The 21,153-nt window shown below is 34.4% G+C and overlaps 1 protein-coding gene across 1 annotated transcript in view; it reads right to left on the bottom strand.

Moving 5' to 3' along the window:
• Positions 1 to 8,057: 8,057 nt before the first annotated feature.
• The window catches only part of LOC142976481 (synaptic vesicle glycoprotein 2C-like), a 30,291-nt gene continuing 17,195 nt past the window's right edge, over positions 8,058 to 21,153 (bottom strand). The window contains exons 3-11 of the mRNA XM_076119876.1: positions 14,768 to 14,930; positions 14,269 to 14,390; positions 13,678 to 13,913; positions 12,750 to 12,901; positions 11,481 to 11,628; positions 10,926 to 11,042; positions 10,189 to 10,355; positions 8,606 to 8,733; positions 8,058 to 8,166 (exon numbers count right to left, since the gene is read on the bottom strand). Of these exons, the coding sequence (XP_075975991.1) occupies positions 8,111 to 8,166; positions 8,606 to 8,733; positions 10,189 to 10,355; positions 10,926 to 11,042; positions 11,481 to 11,628; positions 12,750 to 12,901; positions 13,678 to 13,913; positions 14,269 to 14,390; positions 14,768 to 14,930 (1,289 nt within the window). The 3' untranslated portion in view covers positions 8,058 to 8,110. The remainder of the gene's footprint in view (positions 8,167 to 8,605; positions 8,734 to 10,188; positions 10,356 to 10,925; positions 11,043 to 11,480; positions 11,629 to 12,749; positions 12,902 to 13,677; positions 13,914 to 14,268; positions 14,391 to 14,767; positions 14,931 to 21,153) is intronic.

The following is a 21,153-nucleotide window of genomic DNA, read 5'->3' as shown; positions in this document are numbered from 1 at the left end:
TCAAGGAAACCCTTTAGGGCCGCTGTAAAGAGTCGACCCGCTGGCTAGGTCCCCGCCGCACTGGCAAGCGGGGTATGTGGTCCACCGTAGAGCCCACTAAAAACCTGACGAGTGTCCAACCGCTTCCGCAAAGCCGCATAACCGTTTTAAGCTAGTACCACAAGACGCACCCCATCACATTATAACATCTACCTGCATGCCAAATTTCAGCCTGATCCGTCCAGTGGTTTGGGCTGTCCGTTGATAGATCACTATGTCAGTCAGTCACCTTTGAGTTATATTTAGATGTAAAGTTATTTTATTAACAGGTGTCAAAGTTGTGTCACACAAAGGCCTTTGACATGTTATCTTAATTGACATCAGTCCGACTTGAAGTAAAACCACATTATGAACAATAACTTAAGTGCATTAAACTGTTTACTAATTGAAATAATTACGCAAATACAAATCTGTACCAAAATATTTGTTTTAATAAAACCAGTTTCAGTTGACCTTTTGTTTCAAGTAATATGTGTTATTTAGGAGGTCAAGTTTTATTGGTACTTTTTTTTGCATGCAGGTCAATAGTTCCGAATGATCTTATAAAGTTATCAATATTAATTATTTATTTGTCTTATACATTGTATAATTTATTTTGTGAGGTTTAATTGAATGATGTATGTTATAATTTATGATTCGAAATGTGAATGAATAAAAAGCTTGCAGAGAAAGTTAAAAGTGACGTTTTTCAAATTTGACTACTTCTTTGGAAATATGGAGTCATTTTATCGTGTCCTACACCCTAATTACTTATAATAAATAGTGTAATACAACACATATAAGAAACTAAATAAATGATTATAAATAAATATTTCAATAAGCAAAGAGGGTAATGATCTACAATTTAATGTAATGTTTCTACAGATCTTTTTGAGGAGTATTTTATGAAAAAATCATTTTGCTTTTAAAACAACCTTTCCAAAGACACAGGATACTGACCTACACTTGCGATAGTCACCCATCCAACACCCATTTTAAGCAACGTTGCTTAACCAGACACAAAAATGTTATCATATTTTCGCAAAAGGTTAATGTCATGACCATTGCCCGTACCAGGAAACTGATATGGATTTTTAAAAACCTACGACATGTAATGACTAAAAAAATGCTGACAGAAATCTATGTCTCCTTGGCTCAGTCAATTCTGATTTATTGCATACCCGTATGGGGTGGAGCAACGAAGACGAAGTTCATTGAGCTAGAGCGAGCACAGAGGTCTCTAATAAAGGTCATGTATTCCAAGCCATATAGATTTCCAACCAACGAGCTGTATTCCCTCAGCAATATACTATCAGTCAGAAAATTATTCATTCTCCATACTGTGATAAAATTACACAAAGTATTGCCCTACAAGCCACTTCTAACGGAAAGAAGACGAAAACATCGCGTTGCACCGACAGAATATGTTAAGACTACGTACGCTAAAAGGCAATACTATGCAAAGTCCGCTTTTTTATATAACAAAATCAATGATCTACTCAATATCTACCCCTTGTCAACTAAAGACTGCAAAAAGACAATAGCTCAGTGGCTGAAGGATAAAACCTATGATGAAATAGAAGACATGCTGCAAGCATCCCCACTGTAAATGTAGAAGCACGCATGCATTACACACACACTGATACATATTTAGGTACACACAACACACATCCACCCACACACATGCGCAAACACACACACACACACATACACACACACACACACACACACACACACACGCGCATACACACACACGCACATGCGTTCACACACACACACACGTTTTCTTAAAAAATGTTAAAAAAAGTTTAATCTAACTCTAATTCAAAAACCTGTAATTTATAACTTTGTATTAGTTAGAATATAAGTGCATGTCCTTTTTTTATATCTTTCCTTGTACACCACTTTTATCATTTTAAAATATGTTACTGAAGAGCGGGGCCTCCTAGCACAGGTATATCTTTTACTTAAAAGGAGGTCTCTATTGTAAGATTCAATGTAAAGTTGTACTAGTTACTGCAATAAAACATTTTTATTTTATTTTATTTTATTTTCATTTAAATTCTCGTATTACGCAAGTTGACGTAACTATAAAGGTCTCTGCCAACCGTATATACGTGCTAACAACGTGACTGGATGTAAATACCTGTGTCACACCGGTTTTGTCACCAAAAGCATCATTTAACCAGCATAATTATGTTTATAAAAATCATAATAAAACCCGAAAATGTTAAACACTCAAAACTACTTTTCGACTGTTATTTATTTGTGAACTTTGTAGAAAAAGTAGCACGATGTTTTACCACTATCGACTATCGACAACCGAGTAGAAAGTCGATTAAAAGAAAATTAAACGAAAAATTATCAATAATTTTTACTTTAGGAACATTTTAGATGTCAACTCTCTACGCCACAAACTTCCTACCACAATAGACTACCTGTTTCCTATCAAAAAAACGTCTGAATAGCTAAATAGCGACAATAACTAAGTAATTTTATATTCGCTACTCGAAAGTACCGTGTGCAGGTAAGGTCGCGCTACGGATAAACCGCCGTTGCAGCGGAGTCGTAGAGTGAACGTAGCCATCGTAGCAGAGGTGCTTCCAACATTGAAGGTAATAAAAACTCACTTTAGAAAGTTTTAGGCATCTATGAAATTAGTCTTTTATCGATGAGCAGTGATAGCCGAGTGGTTTTAATTGGCAATTTTCACTAAAGAGGTTGCAGGTTCGAACCTGAGGCAAAACACACCAATGCAGTGTTTCGCCAAGACAAGCAAAAAAAAAGCATTTCAGGCCATTTGCTCCCTGTTACTTTGTAGTTCTATTATACATTAAACATGCAACGCGAGAGTTTAAAAGTTATGATATTATTAGTATTACATATATTTAATAACTTTATAGGTACTGTATACGAAAGAACTGGATATAAGTTATATGACAAAGGTAAACGTAAAGTCAAGTCTATAAATAAGACTTAGATTTAAACCAGATTCAATTTTCGTGTGAAAATTAAACTATTTTACTATTGTTTAAACATTTTTTTGCAAAAAGCCTCCAGTAATTTTAGTAGATTAATTAGATATACTTATTTTATTTTACTTATTAAATTATATATTAAAGAAAAAAATGCTTAGAATTTTCTAGATTCTTAATACATATTATTTCTTTTTGTTAAATTCTAGTTAATTTTAACAGGTTTTCTGACAAACAACTCATATTTAAAGTTAATTAACATACCTAATATTCACAGTCTAGCCATTTATATGTCAAGATCAAATAGTAACAATAATAAAAAGTTTTTGGAGTAAGATGGCCGTCTAAACGAAATTCTCATTCGTCATTAAACGAAAACTTAAAGCTACACTCCTGAAAGACTGAATGTTAATATAATTATAAACTTACATATAATAAGTAGATACATACATAATAAATATTATATAAAGTTCCTAATAACTACCCACTTACATTATAAGAAGCATTATTTTATGTCTTTCTAATTTTGTTGGTTTAAATGTCAATTTAATTTTTAGTTTTGTTGTTGATATTTATTATTTTCTTTTAATTCCCTGATTATTGCTTGTTTAGTTTTTTAAGCATGTCATGTTAGTCAGTAAGAGCGCATTCTCGCCGTTAAACTAATAAGTTTGGCGAGTATAAACTAGTTAATAGATTAAGGTAAATTGTAAAAGTACAATAAATAAATAAATAAAAAAGATTTTTTTTCCTAAAGAAGGCTTCAAAACTCTTTTACTCATATCCAGAATAACCCGACCGAATATAACTAATTTTGAGATACTAGTCATTTATTATATTCCTGCCTGGAGCTTCAAATTAAACAGAAACAAGTTTTTGTTCTGATTAATAAAAGGAGACATTAAAATTGTCCGTTAATTATATAATAATACTAGCCGACCCGCGCAACTTCGCTTGCGTCACATAAGAGAGAATGGGTCAAAATATTCCCTGTTTTTGTAACATTTTTTATTGCTACTCCACTCCTATTGGTCGTACCGTGATGATATATAGCCTATAACCTTCCTCAATAAATGGACTATCTAACACTGAAAGAATTTTTCAAATCGGACCAGTAGTTCCTGAGATTAGCGCTTTCAAACAAACATACAAACAAACTCTTCAGCGTTATAATATTAGAATAGATTAGAATAGATAGAATAGATTAGAATAGATAACCCGACCGAATAAAACTAATTTTGAGAAGCTAGTTATTTATTATGTTCCTGTCTAAAGCTTCAAATTAAACAGAAACAAGTTTTTGTTCTGATTTACAAAAGGTGACATTTAAATTGTCCGTTAATTATATAATAATACTAGCTGACCCGGCAAACGTTGTTTTGCCATAAAAATTAAAAAAAAAAAGTGTCTCTTAGGGGCATGAAAAATAGATGTTGGCCGATTCTCAGTCCTACTCAATATGCTCACAAAGTTTCATGAGAATCGGTCAAGCCGTTTCGGAGGAGTACGGTAACGAAAACTGTGACGCGAGAATTTTATACATTCGATTTTTATGTCGTAATAATATTTTGATGTCGTATTCAGTGTTCATTGCATCAAGTCAATTATCAGATCATAATAACACTTTTCCTGATGGCCTTCCGTTAACAGTAGTTAAAATTATTTATTATCCACAATTATATCGATACAATAGGCTTTGTCTCTCCCACAATACTTTGTAATGAAATGACTTATTGTTTAGTAGATCAACGCTAATTATTCAGAAGGGGACATTTCTGTAATTGATATTAAGTCTTTACGTAAAAGTTAAAGACTGTTTGTACGTTTGTCAATTCAGCCAATTACCTCAAAATTACATGAAAAAATGGTTGTTTTCATTAAACCTTTTTAGGCATGTTTCGATTTACTACAGTTGGTTAACAAATAATCGTGAGTTGAACTGTAAAAAAAATTACATTCGTATTGAAACCCTCTTCATTTTTTGGAGTCGGTTAAAAAGAACTTCAAAATTAGTTACTAATAGCACTAGGGGCGCTGATCAAGCTTTCATATCATTAAGTTTAGATATAAATAGTCGATATTGGTAGGAAATCTATAAATTGCGCAAGAAACACGTTATTAAATATGTATCAGCTTAGCCTGCCTTCCGCAACCCAGTTACCTAGGATATAACACGATACCCTTCGGTAGAGGTTCAGACTTTCAAGCTTCTGACTACTGTTAACGACTGTCAAAGATCTTCGAAAATGACAGCCGGGACCCACAATTTAACGTGCCTTCCGAAACACGGAGGAACTCGATATGTATAAGATGGTCACCCATCCACAAATCAACCTCGGCAAGCATGGCTTAACCTCAGAGATCGATCCACGCGGCTGTTGTTAACTAAGCCACGAGCTCCTCGTTATTAAGTGTCACGAGTAAAACCTAGTTTAGCATTTGTTCTATAACACTAGGAAATAGAGTCTGAGAATCATTAAATACTATCTATTACATTCTTCTTGAAAGTAAACAATTGCTTTTCCAACAATTAAAATTACGTGATAATGACGAAGTGTCATCAAATTGTGTAAATTATTTTAATTTACAGGAAATATCTCGTAGAAAATTGCGCTATAGGTCCTGTAGCGCAATTCTCTATAGCCGTTTCTATCAAGAGTTGCCATTTAAAATGTACTGCCAAAATAGTTCCTACGACGCCCGGTAGAGGCGCTGATCAGTTTTCGATAGATAGCGATATAAGAATGAAACAACTGCACACAGAGTAGAATTAAACTAAACTCTAGGCTACTTCAACATTATTTAAATGGTAAACTAATATCGGCTTTACAAATCTATACTTTTTTAACGTTTACTCTGAGCAAACAATTGCATCACTGTTTATCTGTGTCAAATTCAGAATCAGGCGTTAGTGTAAAATCGCTAAACTTTAAAATAATGTAGGTTACAAATTAGCTGCAATTTTTTTTAACAAAATAATGGGACGCTATAACTGAGACTTCGCTGTCTGTCTGTCTGTCTCTAGGCTTCATCTCATGAACAGTATTAGGTAGTTAGACGTAAAAAAATCTATATTAATATTATAAAGCTGAAGAGTTTGTTTGTTTGAACGCGCTAATCTCAGAAACTACTGACCCGATTTGAAAAATTATTTATTGAGAAAGGCTATAGGCTATAATAATATGTATATCATCAAGCTACAACCAATAGGAGCGGAGTAGCAACGAGAAATGTTACAAAAACGGGGAAAATTATGACGCATTCTCTCTTATGTGACGCAAGCGCAGTTGCGCGGGTCATCTAGTCAAAAAAAGCACTACACGACAGGTAGTTTAAAAGATAATAGTTTATGTAGTTTTCAAAATAAATGAGTCTTTTTGCGTCAACAATTAGTTGAAAATAAAACACCTGTTCATACAAAAGTTATTATAAACTGAAACTGAATGGGAAAGAGTTTTTGTGTGTCTCACTTTTTACTGTAACTTTAACAATAGGTTTACTTACGTATTAAATCTTGATCATCACACGATACCTGAGTTGTTTCGGTTGTTACGTAATATAAATAATAATAAAATAATGTTCTTTTGCCAGTAAATTCTTAAAAATCTATGCTAAACTAAAGTTCTATTTATATTATTACTAGCTTCCGCCTGCCTGAAAAGATTTCCCGTAGTGAAAAGTATACTATTTGTGAATCCACGTTCATTCCAGATCAGTCAGTCGAAAATCTAAGAAGATTATCCCCTATTTTATCCTCTAAAGGGTAAAATTTATCAAAATCCTTTCTTAGGAGAGGCCAACGTCGTAGTAGCTTTATGCAAGCAAAGTCTCAGCCTGATCGGTTTACGAGTGAAAGTTTCAGATAAACACCTCATTCCCTATTTTACGCCTTTAGGGGTGGAAATTATCAAAATCCTTTCTCAGCGGATGCCTTGGAGAGCACGTAAAGCCGCCCTTCCTGCGCTTGACCTCTCTCTGGTCGTGTCGGTTTAGCCGTCCCACCAGACTATGAGAGTGAAGGATTAAAGAGTGTACCTGTGTATTATGCACAAAGTCCCGCACCGTTGGCTGGTTTCAATGAAACTGGCATCCGAAGCTGAAATCGGCCACGACGACTTTTACCCGCGACTTCGTCCGCCACCTTATTTTTTCCGGGTAAAAGTATAAGCCTATGTCCTATGTCGGGTATCGAAATATCTCTATTTCATGCGAATTGCTTCAGTAGTTAGGCGTGATTGAGTAACAGACAGACAAACAGACAGAGTTACTTTCACATTTATAATATTAGTATGGATTATTGGGGAGTGTCTATCAGTAGTATTGTGTCATGGTACAAGTGCTATATGAATTGATATAGAGTTGGATTTTTTTTATAGAATAGGTAGATACAAATTTTTTAAGAGGAAAATGAACGGACACGTGAGCTTGATGGGTGCCAGGAAGTATAATATTTTATTTTTTACTGACAATTATTTAAAGGTCGATTAGAATTTTGAACGATTTTAAATCACAATTTAGACCGTAATTATTATAATTGAGGAGTAGGTCGTCACTTATAAGTGAACAAACATTAGTACTTACGTTTAATCGGTTTTCTGCTTCAAATTAAAAAAAAAACATTTTACAATCCAACTTCTTGTATACCGGCATTATAGTTAGAGGACGGTAGCATAGTACATGGTCTACTTAGTTTGGAATCAAATCACCGTGTGTAACCGATCATATTTTATATTCTTATTTATTTACTTTCGGGAAAATGTAGGGCCATGAAAGAGAAATTAGGCTTGTGAGTTTACCACGATGACCAAGTGCAGGTTTTTAATACTTTTGCGGGTTATGGACTTAGTATACCTTTAAGAACTGTTAAGAATTCTCAGGCACACGAGGTTTCATCACGATGTTTTCTTCAACCGTTTGAATAAGTGATAAATATTTTTAATACACACATAACTTGTTATTTGTGTGTTGCCTGGGTTTCGAACTCCCAACCATATGAGTGGAATGACGGATGATTAATGCTTTGCATTAGTTTTTCTAATTTACTTAGGAATAATTGAATACACGTTTTTTGGTCTATAATGATATATTTGTACATTTAAATACTTAATACTAAAATACTAATTAATTGCTAGACTGCTGTCTGAAGGTAAAAAGAAGGCTGCGATTGCACCACCTGAAATAAAAAATAACATTGAATTAAAAAAAGTCATTAGAAACTTTATAATGAAAGTTTTTGTTAATACTTAGCTTAGTTTTGCGTTTTTATCTATTCGAAGCGGTTTTCATAGAATTATGAAAATTAGTACCTCCCTCAATTTTTTTTAAGACCACGTGATTTACTAAAAATAGTTTTTAAAAGTGCTTAAAGAAATGTTACAGAGTTTTAGCCGAAATACGTATTTTATTCACCACTAAAGCAATTAAAAACATTGCAATGAAACCCTGCATGCATGAGAGTTATTGAAATCCGCATTTAAAAAACCAGGTTTTTTTTTATATTTTTCAATACTGTAAGGTTTATTAAAAATAAAAATTTACTAAAGGAAAACCGACGAAGGACCGAATATTGCTCGTAAAATTATAGTAACTATATTCAATTTGTCTATACTTACTAAGTACTATGCCAGCCCCGCCGTAGAGCGCTGTAGAGCAGTTGGTAGTCATGGCTCCACTGATGATGTTGGTACCGGCGAATGCACTCAGTCTGGCCACCATCATGCCCAGGCAGGCCACCATACCTCTGTCAAAACACAAACGGTTTTATTAAGGTAATACTTACTATACTTTTTAAAATATTAATATACTTTTTTTGTTTCTCTTCTTCTACTTCTAGAATAAAACTTCGGTTTTCAAAGTTACGTGTGTATTAGAAATAATTAGCACTTGTTTCAACGGGGAAGGAAAAAAACGAGATGCAACATATCTGAGAGTTGTTTAGAACAGTTTTAATTTGAAGGTAGGCAAAATCCCCAACACGCACTTGGCCAGCGTGGTGGACTCAAGGCCTAACCGCGCCCTCATTCCCTTAGGAGACCCTTAAAGGCTATGATATTACGAAAGAACATAGAAGTAATTTTTTTGTAAATGATTCTCTGACTCTGAAGCTAGAATGGGCTGCTAAATTATATCTCAAAATTTGAATTCAAAATACCTATTCAAAAAGTAAAAAATCTAATTAATTTGAAATTAAAATACCTAACTATAGTATTTAAATATTTCAAACGTTAAGTATATATTGACGTCAGTAAACTTAGTTAATTAACCAATTGTTTGTATGTTGTTTGTATTTTGCATTGTTTTAGTAAAAAAGTGCGTAGAATAAACTAAAAAATTGTTTTTTCGAGGTAAATAGGAGTTTTCTACAATAAATATGTTTAGTTATGACTGGTTCAATTGTTCACACTTTTGTAATAACTAAAAATAATATTTATCTAAAGTTTCAATTATAATGCAAATGAACAAGAATATGTCGCTTGCCACAGAGTTTTTGAAAATTATTCTTAAGGCACTTCCTTCATGGCGCGGTCGATAGCACATCCGACAGCTGATCATTAGGTTTCGAGTTCGATTTCCAGGTCGAACAAAATACTATTGGTCTTTTCAAATTCATATTAGAATGCTTTCAATAGAAGCTCAAAGTTTGATGTTGGCACCGTTAATGGCAAAATGTGGATGAGTTTAGTATACCTCTGCTTACACTACTTATTTAATTTTAACAAGCGTGATATTAATAATGTATTATGTATTATTTGGAAGGTAACAAAAAAATCTTCATTCTCAAAATAAAAAATGTAGTTAGCACGTTAAATGTATCATTGCGTCACATAAGAGAGTCATAATTTTCCCCGTTTTTGTAACATTTTTCACTGGTACTCTGCTCCTATTGGTCGTAGCGTGATAATATATAGCCTACAGCCTTCCTCGATAAATGGGCTATCTAACACTGAAATATTTTTTCTGATCGGGCCAGTAGTTCCTGAGATTAGCGCGTTCAAACAAACAAACAAACAAACAAACAAACAAACAATCAATCAATCAATCAAACAACCAAACAATCAAACAATCAAACAATCAAACAAACAAACTCTTCAGCTTTATAATATTAGTATAGATTATTATATTAGTATAGATTATTATATTAGTATAGATTATTATATTAGTATAGATTATTATATTAGTATAGATTATGTCTTACCTATAAGAAGTAGGATACAAGTCCACGAAGTACGAGGATATGACTCCGAAGACCATAGCTGTGGTGAGGAACACGTAGAAGAGGATCAGGCCGGAGATGGCCTCGCCGGTGCTCTCGATGCCGATGGCTGCGGCCGCTGCTATTACTAGCACGATTATTGTGAGGATCTGGAGATAAAAAGTACGTGTTATCCTACTAATATTATAAATGCGAAAGTTTATGAGTGTGTAGGGATGTTTGTTACTCTTTCACACAAATACTACTGAATCGATTACAATGAAATTTGTTATGTAGGTAGCTGAAGACTCAGAATAACACATAGGCTACTTTATCCCGGAGTTCCCGTGGGATCGGGATTTAAACGGGAAGGTATACACGCGGACGAAGTCGCGGGCGGCCTCTAGTTTTGAATATCTTCGATAGTGATTTGTTTCGTTAAAACCGTCGTACGTTGATTACTTTTTAGAAAAGATTCAGACACATTAAAGTAAATGGAGATTTCTAAAACTGAGATGTCCTTGGTTAAACATCTTGTTTAAAAGATGCATTTCCGGTAATTTTGAGTGTGGATAGGTCTATAAGAAAATAGAAAGTGGATTTAGTGTTTTGTTATATTGACGAAAATCTATCTATTTCTAACTGAAAAATTACATTGGTTAATTCAAATTTGGGAGCTTATCACCAGCGTTCAAATCGCCTAGTTTTGAAAGTTTTACTGTGTTGTTAGGTGTCCTTACCTTTCTCTTACTGGCGCACTGTGAGATGAGCGCGTTGAGTACAAAGAACGACAGACCGTGCGCACATCCCGCCCAGATCGTGTTGTCTTCTATACCGTTCTTGCAGTTGGCGATGTCCTGAAATAGTAATAATTTATTTATAGTCTGTTATTATATTATATTTTCAAAGATGAACCATGTCCACTTTCGTAATTTAAATGCGCCTCTAAAGAATGCCTTAAGAACAAATTTTTGAGTACGTATTTAACGTCAAACTCTCAATTACTAAAGTTTTAGGGTTTAATCTCTAATAATCAATAGTTATTCTATAGATGCGTGACAGAATAGTGGTATTTGAGCTGGGCGTAACAGAAAATAACATTATCGTACATATTATTATTATATTCTTGGTTGTGGTTTTTTTTCCGGAAAACTATTTATAAAATTTTCCGCATACGTCTGAAGCTTCTTGAATTTACACAAAGTTTTTGAAACTTTAACACAATAATTTTGCCTAACAAGAAAAACAATCAATCGTTTATACCTACTACCTATTAAAGTACGTCAGTGTCTTACCTGTTTATAATCAATAACAACTTCAGCAGTAGCAGTACTGTTGGTGAGCTTGAAGAGATCGCAGAAGGAAGCGCCCTCCACGCTGGTGGCGTACGACGTGAAGAATATGTTGAAGATAGTCGGCAGGATGATGGCGAAGCTGTTGTTACTGGGGACGAAGGAGACAGAAGTTGTAAGAAACATTTTGGTCATAAGTAATCTGAATATTGATTAAAAAAAAGATAGATAATGTCTACTTTTTAGGTAATAATACAGTTTATTCTATGATAGGTCAATAGCCACCATTATACAAACGCTCTATCGCGCGTTCTTAGGAGCGTACAAGATTACGCACGGGAAAGACGGCGCGCTCTTCGCGGGCTTGACAGATGAGCGCGACGCGCGCTCTTTCCTTTCTCCTTGCTCTCGCTTTTCACGCTCACTCTCTCTCGCGCGATTGTTGTTTCACCCGCGATAGAGCGTGTATATAAAGGCACCGAATATTTTTTATTGATTTTGTTTGATAATGGTTTGGATTTTATAATGTACATATTATCAATTTGTTGCTAAAATAATTTCATCAGGAGTTTTAGTAAATCTTTAGTCTGAGTCTTTTAATAAATAAGTATACTAATCTAAGAATATAATAGTTCCTTAAAAATCATACACCAATCCATACTCTCATGAAAACATTATCTAACACTATTCATGATTTGTTCTTAACATTGTGATAGTTACTACGACGTACAAGTAGTGTGGACCTAGAGTGGACCTTGTGCAGAGCCTTGTTCAATACCATAAATTAATATCATCACGCAACAGCTGTTACTTGCGCGTGTCCTGAATAGTATATTATTATAACAAATACTAATTGTACCTGTATTTGTATTATTATCTACTGGAAAAACCGGCTGACAATTAGGCTCTGGATCAACATGTAACAAGATCTCCGAAACAAGATATTTAGAAAGCATCAAATTATAGGCTTTTGGTAATTAATTACATTCAACAAAGAAACTTTGCAATAAGATAGGACTTAAACCCAAACCTTTATCATTAAGCCTTAGCCACATTCTTACAGCTACGTCGGTCAGCTTTCATCCCTCCGGGATAAGTATCAGATAGCCTATCCAATACAATTTTGACAGTTGTTTTCATACATTTGCTCTTTTCTATAGCAGATGGGAAATCTGACACTTATTTGTAAGCTATGATGCCTCTAATCTCTTATCTAATACATACACAGAATATAGGTATGTGCGTCACAAAGCAACATTGGGTAATACTTACGCGATATAAGTGACGAATGTCAGGTAAAACAGCAGGAAGGTCTTGATGAAGAGAGGAGGTTTGAACAGAGGCGCGATCTGGTTCCACAAGGACCGGAATGAGAAGTCTCCCACTGCTTCCTTACTACCATCTTCTAGGAAGATTTGTTTTATCTGAAAGAGAAGAAGATATATCAAAAATATTATAAACAAAACTCTAGTATTCTAGTAGTAGTATTATAGTAGTAGTAACTCAAGTATAGTTTTATCTAATGAGGTGGAGTCATGACTAGTGAATATGTCTACAATTTATCATTTTATAATGTCTTTCGAGCGTAGAAACGGGTAACGATGGTTTAAAAAGAATCATTTCAATTGTTCAACCGGATCGGAGTAATGAATCCCAATTGTAAGATGCTATTTTTATCTCTAGAATCTAGTCTAGAAGTAGATGAGGTACGAGAAATAGGTACGACTGAGAAATATTGTTATAAGCAAGAGGCATACCTTTTGCTGACCTACCATCTTTGGCAATTTTGTGTGATAAACACCGACGTTAAATCATTTACGATGTTATCCTATTTAATAAGAGAAGAGGTTTGCTCGGCCCAAGAATCGAACCCAAGACCGTGATGAGTAATCGCACACACTACTATATGTGGCACAAGACGCAATAAAGTCAATTAACTTCCATCTATACTAATATCATAAAGCTGAAGATTTTGTTTGTTTGAACGCGTTAATCTCAGGAACTACAGATCCGATTTGAAAAAATCTTTTAGTGTTAGGTAGTCCACTTATTGAGGAAGGCTATAGGCTATATGTCATCACGCTACGACCATGTTACAAAAACGGGGAAAATTTTGACCCATTCTCTCTTATGTGACGAAAGCGAAGTTGCGCGAGTCAGCTAGTATAATATATACTTTATCACAAAATAGACTACTTACAGGAAACTTATCTTCACTCTTCCCATTAACAACATACATCCTCTTCAAGACTTCCACAGCCTCGTCCCCTCTCCCCACATTAGCGAGGAACTTGGGGCTCTCGCTGAAGTACCACAGGCACAGGGTACTGACCCCCAGGGGGAGGGCCATGAGCAAGGTCAGGAGACGCCACGGACGGTACACTATGCCGAGGAGGTAGACTGTGAAGTCCAGCTTCATGATCAGGTAACCGGTTACTGGAAAATTAGAAGATTAAATTAGATTTGTACAGATTTTCTGATCTGATTATTTACATTTGTGGTTCACATTCGTCTTGTCTTAACAAGCTTTATTTGATTATTGGGAATATTCTAATTTTAATGATAATTTTAAACTATTTTCTTTCGAATTTAAGCTGCACTTTTGGGCCCAAATTGTTGCTATAATTGCAGTAAAATTACAATAATAATTGGATATACAATTCCCGTTGATATTAATCTGAAATAATAAATTGTCGGAAAAAAAATAATCAAAATTGATTCCGCCTTTCATTGTTTTTTGCGATACGTAGCAGTTTGAAGATTAAAATATAATAACTCAAATCCAACTTACTATAATATAAAGTTGGAGTTAACATCAATGCACTGGTGATCAACAGCATGTACTTCGCTCTGACCCTGGATCCACAGCATTCTCCAAGGAGTGCGTATGTAGCTGATTCTGCTGCACTGGACCTGAAAGAAAAAAATATAATGCAAAATCTCCAACGCGCCGTTGGCCAGCGAGGTAAACTCATTCATGGCCTAAACCCTCCCTCAATACGGGAGGAGACTCTTGCCCAGCAGTGAAACATTAATGAGTAAAATTTTTTTTTATAAAAATATTTTATTGAGGAAATAAATAGACTTGTTGTATGAGATTTAGAATCGTTATTTTTTCTCTCTTTATTTTTTTTCGTGATAATACTTTTCGAATGTGATTTTTGTTCATGGAAGCCCTGCAGAATACGATGGGCATAAGACAAAATCTACTAATTCTGGTTTCTTGGAAGTACAAATATTGTTAGAATAAAGGATCAATAAAGCAAAACATTTTAACAATGTATACTCACATAGCTGAACTGATAAACCTCAGGGCAGCCAGGATCTGCCAGTTAGGCGCGAGGCTGCTGAGAGCCGCGCTGATGAAGCTTCCACACATGGCGTACATCAGCACCAGACGGCGGCCCCTCGTGTCGGAGAGGTAGCCCCACGGGTAGGACATTACTATTATACCTGGAAAATAACAAAATAAGAATCTATTACCTATATGTACGTGTGTAAAAAGAGTGGCCAGGAGTTTCTTGCCAGCTCTTCTCATTGGCCCTACCTTCCGAACTGGCGGTAAATTCACTCTCTGTATCATTGACTATCATAAGTGTCAGCACTTGAACTAAATGAATAAATGATTTGATCATAGAAAAAATGTGTTTTAACCGTTCTTAGCCCTTACTTCGCAAAAGTTTTTTTTAAAGCGGTGCTAGAGGCAAAATTACATGACTAACTACATACATAAGTATGCATTGTAATAAAGCAAACGTTAGTTACTAAGCATACAAAGTATAGCATATTTAGAACTTGAATTTTGATTTAAATGGTTAAACACGGACTCTTCTTAAATTGGGGAAAAGAGAAGCACATGATGCCAGTTAGGCATCTTACACACATCGCTCCTTCAATGCAAAAGGGCCACAACTCAAAAAAAAATGAAAATCGTTTTATTGCAAAAATGACACCTGAACCGACTATATTTTATAGTGAAAAAAAAACCCCCATCATTTTTGCTTATATTATGGCTGCACTGACTTACTGCCCTTTTTGCATTAGCTCACTTTGACAGGTAATGTCAGTGCAAAACAGACACTTTGTGAGTTGCGCCCGGAGATTCAACGCAAATGCTCGTCAGTTGCATGAAAAAGTGCCACAATCCAAAATATGTCTGTGTTGGGTGCAAAATTTCAAGTTAATGTGATTATATTTTACAATACAAAACTGCCATATTTAGTATTTGTTACCATATTTTGTAATACAAAAGTGCCATATTTCTGAAAACGACCGTTTTGCATTCAAACACTAGTATTTGTTATTATATTTTGTAATATAACAGTAGCATATTTTGAAATACGTCCTTTTTGCATTAAATTATTGTGGAATAAATAATCATTTTTAGCGTGCTAGAATGGGAAGGCCAGAAATATGACCGTTTGGTATGATAATAATTTTGGATTTCGTTACAATTTTAAAAATAAAATAATACATTTTGATGCAGGCAAAGTAAAGAGGCACCCTTTCCTTTCAAATTCCTCTTTCAGGGCCAGATCCGACCAGTTCTTTTCAAATGCGTCTAGATCATCCCGCCATCTCCATTTAAGTCTCCCTCGTCTGCTATGACCATCTCCTGGCATCCAGTTGGTAGATATGCGGGTCCACCTTTCCGAATGCATATGTATAATGTGGCCGGCTCAGTTCCATTTCAGCCAGGCGGTCTTCTCCCTTACATCGGCTATGCGAGTTTGGGAGCGCAGTATAGAATTTCGGACGTGATCTGTTCTTTTGACGCATAATATACTATGCTCCATCGCTCTCTGGCTCTTTCTGGTTTTCCGTAAGGGACCATGTTTGGGCAGCGTAGGTAAGGACGGGTAGTAGGTATAAACATGTCGACGAGCTTTCACTTCAGTGACAATGGAAGGTTACCCTTCATTAGCTCTTTCCTGGACCAGGATCTCTTTCAGGCACTTGTGACACGTTTCGACAGCAACAACGCATAAGGTCGTATACAAAATAAGGCAAGTTTACAGTACGGGCGTTTAAAGTTTACTTTTGTCATAACTTAAAAAAGTGAAAGAAATTTTCATTATAATGACGCTTATAATTAGTGGTACCCACATATCATCTTTATACAAACAGCATTGGTAGAAAATGAATTGTAATTAATGTAAAAATACTGAAATTATATACTTACGACTATATGCGTAGGGATGCAGGTATTATATTATAGAGTTACGACGAGTTACGACGATATGCGTAGACTAAAGTTGTCTTACCTTCAAGTTACGTCGGGTTACTACCTTATGCGTGGCTAGGAATTTACATACCGGAAAGATGCAATTTTTTACGACGTTAGTCGTGGTACTTAAAAATATTTAAAAAAACATTTTTTTATTGTTTTAAATCAACTTCATTATTAATTCACAGTTGCCAACCGAAATTTGAGGGTAAGTCATAATATTAAGTTTTAGACCTGAGTCATAATTTGAGGTAGATAACTTTAACATTGAATAACATAAACAGCCAAAGGAATCCTAAGTATTATTATATTATATCAGACAATAAATCACTCGTATCATGGTTATAAAAGATAAAAATATTTTTTGGACGACAACTTTAAGCTATTTTCCACTAACATAAAAATAACAGTTTTGCTTAAAATATAATCAGTCTTTAATTATTATTTAGTTTGGACTTATCTAATAATCAATCAAAATTATGCCTTCAGCTTTATTTGCACTCAGTGCTTTACAATTAAAATTCAAAAAAGTATTTTAATTATGTTGCGTTAATTGCGCCCTCAAAATATTCAGTTTTAAATGCAAAAATTATATAGATATGTAGATTTGGAAATTGTATTTTGAACATAGATAAGACTTTGAGGGTTACAGATAGTTTAATTAGGGTTATAGGTAACAAAAAAATATTTTAATTATGTTAACGTTACCAGACTATAGATTTATATGATCTTCAAAAGATCGTAATAACCTCAAAAAATATGTTTTCCAAATGCTGTAATGGCGTCTCAATCAAGCAGCACTCAGAGTTGGTTACATCTGCTCTAGCGGCTTAAGCTGTACAAAGGCTCTAGTGTTTGCTGTTGTAGACTTCAAGGTTTTGCAGTTGTGGCATAGGAGTGCTTTAATATAACTGTTTGGTCGCATCCTAGCGTTTTACTTGTAATTTTAGGGGTCAGTCGTTGAATATTAAAATACTTTGAAAGTCAATTTATTGTATGATTCTTTGAAAACAGTTGACAGACTACCACTACTTCACCTACATATGTAAATATTAAATATAATAACTTTGAGCTCTATTATAAAGGGATATTACTCGGTTATAGATGTATAGTTACAAGGGCGATAGTTCATGCTATTAAAACGCTTTGGGTGCTTTAACATAATTCTGTAATCCCTGTGACTGTAAAAATGTTTCGAATGATATCTTATACATTTATTTGCCGTACAGAAGCCATATAAATATCTGATATAACGCTCAAGGCGCTATTAAAGACCTACGCAATTCTTTTGTAGATGAGTAATACACTAGCCCTGAAAAAAAACTGTTATATAACCTAGGGCATTACAAAAAGCTTAGTCACGCTCTTGAGCGCTATAGAAGCAACGCATAACTCCGTTTAAACTCCTTGATCTCCTAAAGTACCCTTATACATTTAACGGTGTTATAGAAGACTCCATTAACTCTATTATACTTCCCTAGGCTGTCTAGCGACGCATGTTACATACTCATATATACTACACTACACTATAAGTCATCTGGTTCCTACTAAACGGCTACTGTCCCGCCTAGCTGTTAAAGGGTTTTTTAAATAGCTACCATACAACTTATAGAGAATTGTACAGCATTTGAACGACTCTTATGTAACTATCAGGCTGTATAACGACTGTATAAGCAGCTTGTGTGCTAGTTGGGTTGTATTACATCATTACAATTACCGCTCCTTGTTGGCGATATCTCGACCATTGACTCTTACAAATTCTAATTATGACCGGATTCACCTTGGACAAGTTCTAAAAAATAATAATAACAATTCAATAACCACTACAGCAAATAAAAATGGTTCAAAATATTAAATTTATTCATAATTTTAGCAAATACATAACGTCATAAAGTCTTATTTAATATATAGTTCGATGCATAACGTCGTATGTTCTAGATACGACGATTATTACTGAGATTTGGTTATTTCATAACGACGCATACAGAGGTAAGTATTAGTTACGACCCCTAACTTTCAGAAATGAACAACGCATAACGTCGTAACTATAATGTTACGACGTTATGCGCGGGACTAGCTTAAAATTATAAATATCAAAAGAACTACTTAAACGTTAGAAAATACCTAATTTAACAACTTTGTATTGCGTTATCATTTAGAGTGTTTCATAATTAAACAATCAAATGTCAACCAAAACTTACCGATTCGACGGGATTCATTGGAGGTTATGTTATTATTGTCATTAAGTGCTAATTTTAAAATTCTTGATGATCCTAGGTTGTTCATTTTGATTATATATAATAATAATAGATATTACAACATAAATCACATCAAATTCTTATTGTTTACTTATTTACTTAAAATACTTTATCGCACGCGCCGTCAGAGACATACGACGGCGGTAACTGACTGTGATTGGTCAGACGCGAACCAATAGCATAACGCATATCGTCGTACATCGAAATGCTACCGTATGCGCGGTAACTTTCAAAATATACGACCATATGCGTTAATGAAACTCGTTAATTAAAAGTAATTTTACTATTCTGATTTCAGGAATCTATTAAACTCATACCCGTCATTACGATAGTATAAAAATTGGATTTTCGATGAAAATAGTGTTCCGACCTTATGCGTGGTTGCTGTCGGTTTGTCCAACTCTTTGTCCCGTTGGTTGTTAAAAGAGGTTATCTGGCCCTAGCAAGTGTACTCGTCGACATAGTCTATGACGTGCCCGTCTACCTCGACCCTACGTTTTGTGTTGTTGGTCATAACCTGGGTTTTTGTACGGTTCTTACTCAGTCCAATCTGAAGGTTTGCCGTGCTCAGATCTTTGAGCATTGATTCGAGTTCCGATGCCGAAAAAGAGAAGAGGACTATGTCATCTACAAAACAATGGTTTGTTAACTGTTTACCGCTTACAACAGACTATGCTTTTGATTGCCATAACACCGCCAGGCTCCTGAAAATTTCTCTGAGGGTGCTGGTAAATAATTTGGGAGATAGCGGGTCTCCCTGTTACACGCTTCTTTGGATTTGGAATGATATTGTTGTCTATTGCTTTGATGAGTTTGATGTATGAAGGTTCGATTCTAAATAGTATCTTTAAGTAGGAGTTGGATGGAGTGATGAGTTTCTATGGCGGAATGAGTAATGCTGTCAAAAGCTTTGGAATAATCTACGAATGCTAAATATAAAGGCTTATAAAACTCAAAAGCCTTTTCTATTATCTTATTTCTTTAATACTCCTGCTGCACTCAGTCTACTCGTCACGTTACCCATTGATTGATGATAATGATTGATGTTTAATTTTACTAAATAATGAAAGTTACGCACAAAGTTGATCTCAATAATTTTACTTAGGTACTTAATAAAAAGTTAAGATTTTTTTATTTAGATTGTTTAATACAATGTTTTCCTGGTCTATTCAGTTATGGTTTTACTTAGTAATTATTATTAAACTTTTTGATACGGTTTTTTTTACCAAAAAAGTACAATTAACCATTTTTATTTGTAAGACTGTGTTTAATTTTTGACATATTTCTCATAATATTGGTTCAAATTTTGAATGCAAAAGGGACTTATATGCTTTTTTCTCTTAATAGGTAACAGCTATTACAAAGTTTATTTTGTAGAAAGATAGAGCTAAAAAATACGCATCTAATGATATATTAACATCTTATATTTAATAAATAAATATATGAAATGTTATAAAAAAACAGTTTCAAAAATTTGTTTTGGCTCTCCTGTAAAATTTATAGATTTCGATTTGTGGCCCTTTTGTATTCAAGGAGCGACATATTCGGTTCGGCACGTTTCGGAAATATTTATCAAACAATTAAGCCGTCTTGACTCATTTTTTCGGCTTGTGTCTATAGGCCTTAGCTTAATACACAAAAATGTAGGCAGGATTATGAAGAAATTCACGCCTGTTATAATAAAAACACAAACTAGTTAATTCAATTTAGTCTCAAACGTTGGTCTGTTAGTCTAATAAATATAATCTATAGTAAAACCTTGAAACCATAGACTTATGGTAGTAAATACAGTGTCATTTTATGAAGTGGAGAAAAACTTGCTCAACATACTTCTCAAATACACTTCAATCTTCTTACACAATCATACTTGCAGCTATTTACAAGTCGATATCGCAATTCTAAGGATAATTCCTGATGAATATCGAGTGATTCACGGAAAATATCTAGACATTGTTAGTACTTTCTTATCACGAAAGGTCAGAACTTTATTGTTGTTTCTTCGTATAGCTGATGAAATAATGCTGATTAAGCAAGCTGTTTAATTACTGATTGTAATTCTAATTTAATCCATCTTGAATAAAAATATCTTATTAGTGTTGTGTAACTGAACTATTGATTTATCGGGTACTGAATAATCATATTTATTGGTGTGATAACTTTGCAGCTGACTTGATGTTGCTGGTCGTGTAAA

The sequence above is a fragment of the Anticarsia gemmatalis genome, chromosome 11 (assembly GCF_050436995.1).
Source record: "Anticarsia gemmatalis isolate Benzon Research Colony breed Stoneville strain chromosome 11, ilAntGemm2 primary, whole genome shotgun sequence".
NCBI lineage: Eukaryota > Metazoa > Arthropoda > Insecta > Lepidoptera > Erebidae > Anticarsia > Anticarsia gemmatalis.
The sequence above is the reverse complement of the archived record's forward strand: the minus strand, read 5'-3'. Positions and strand labels throughout refer to the sequence as shown.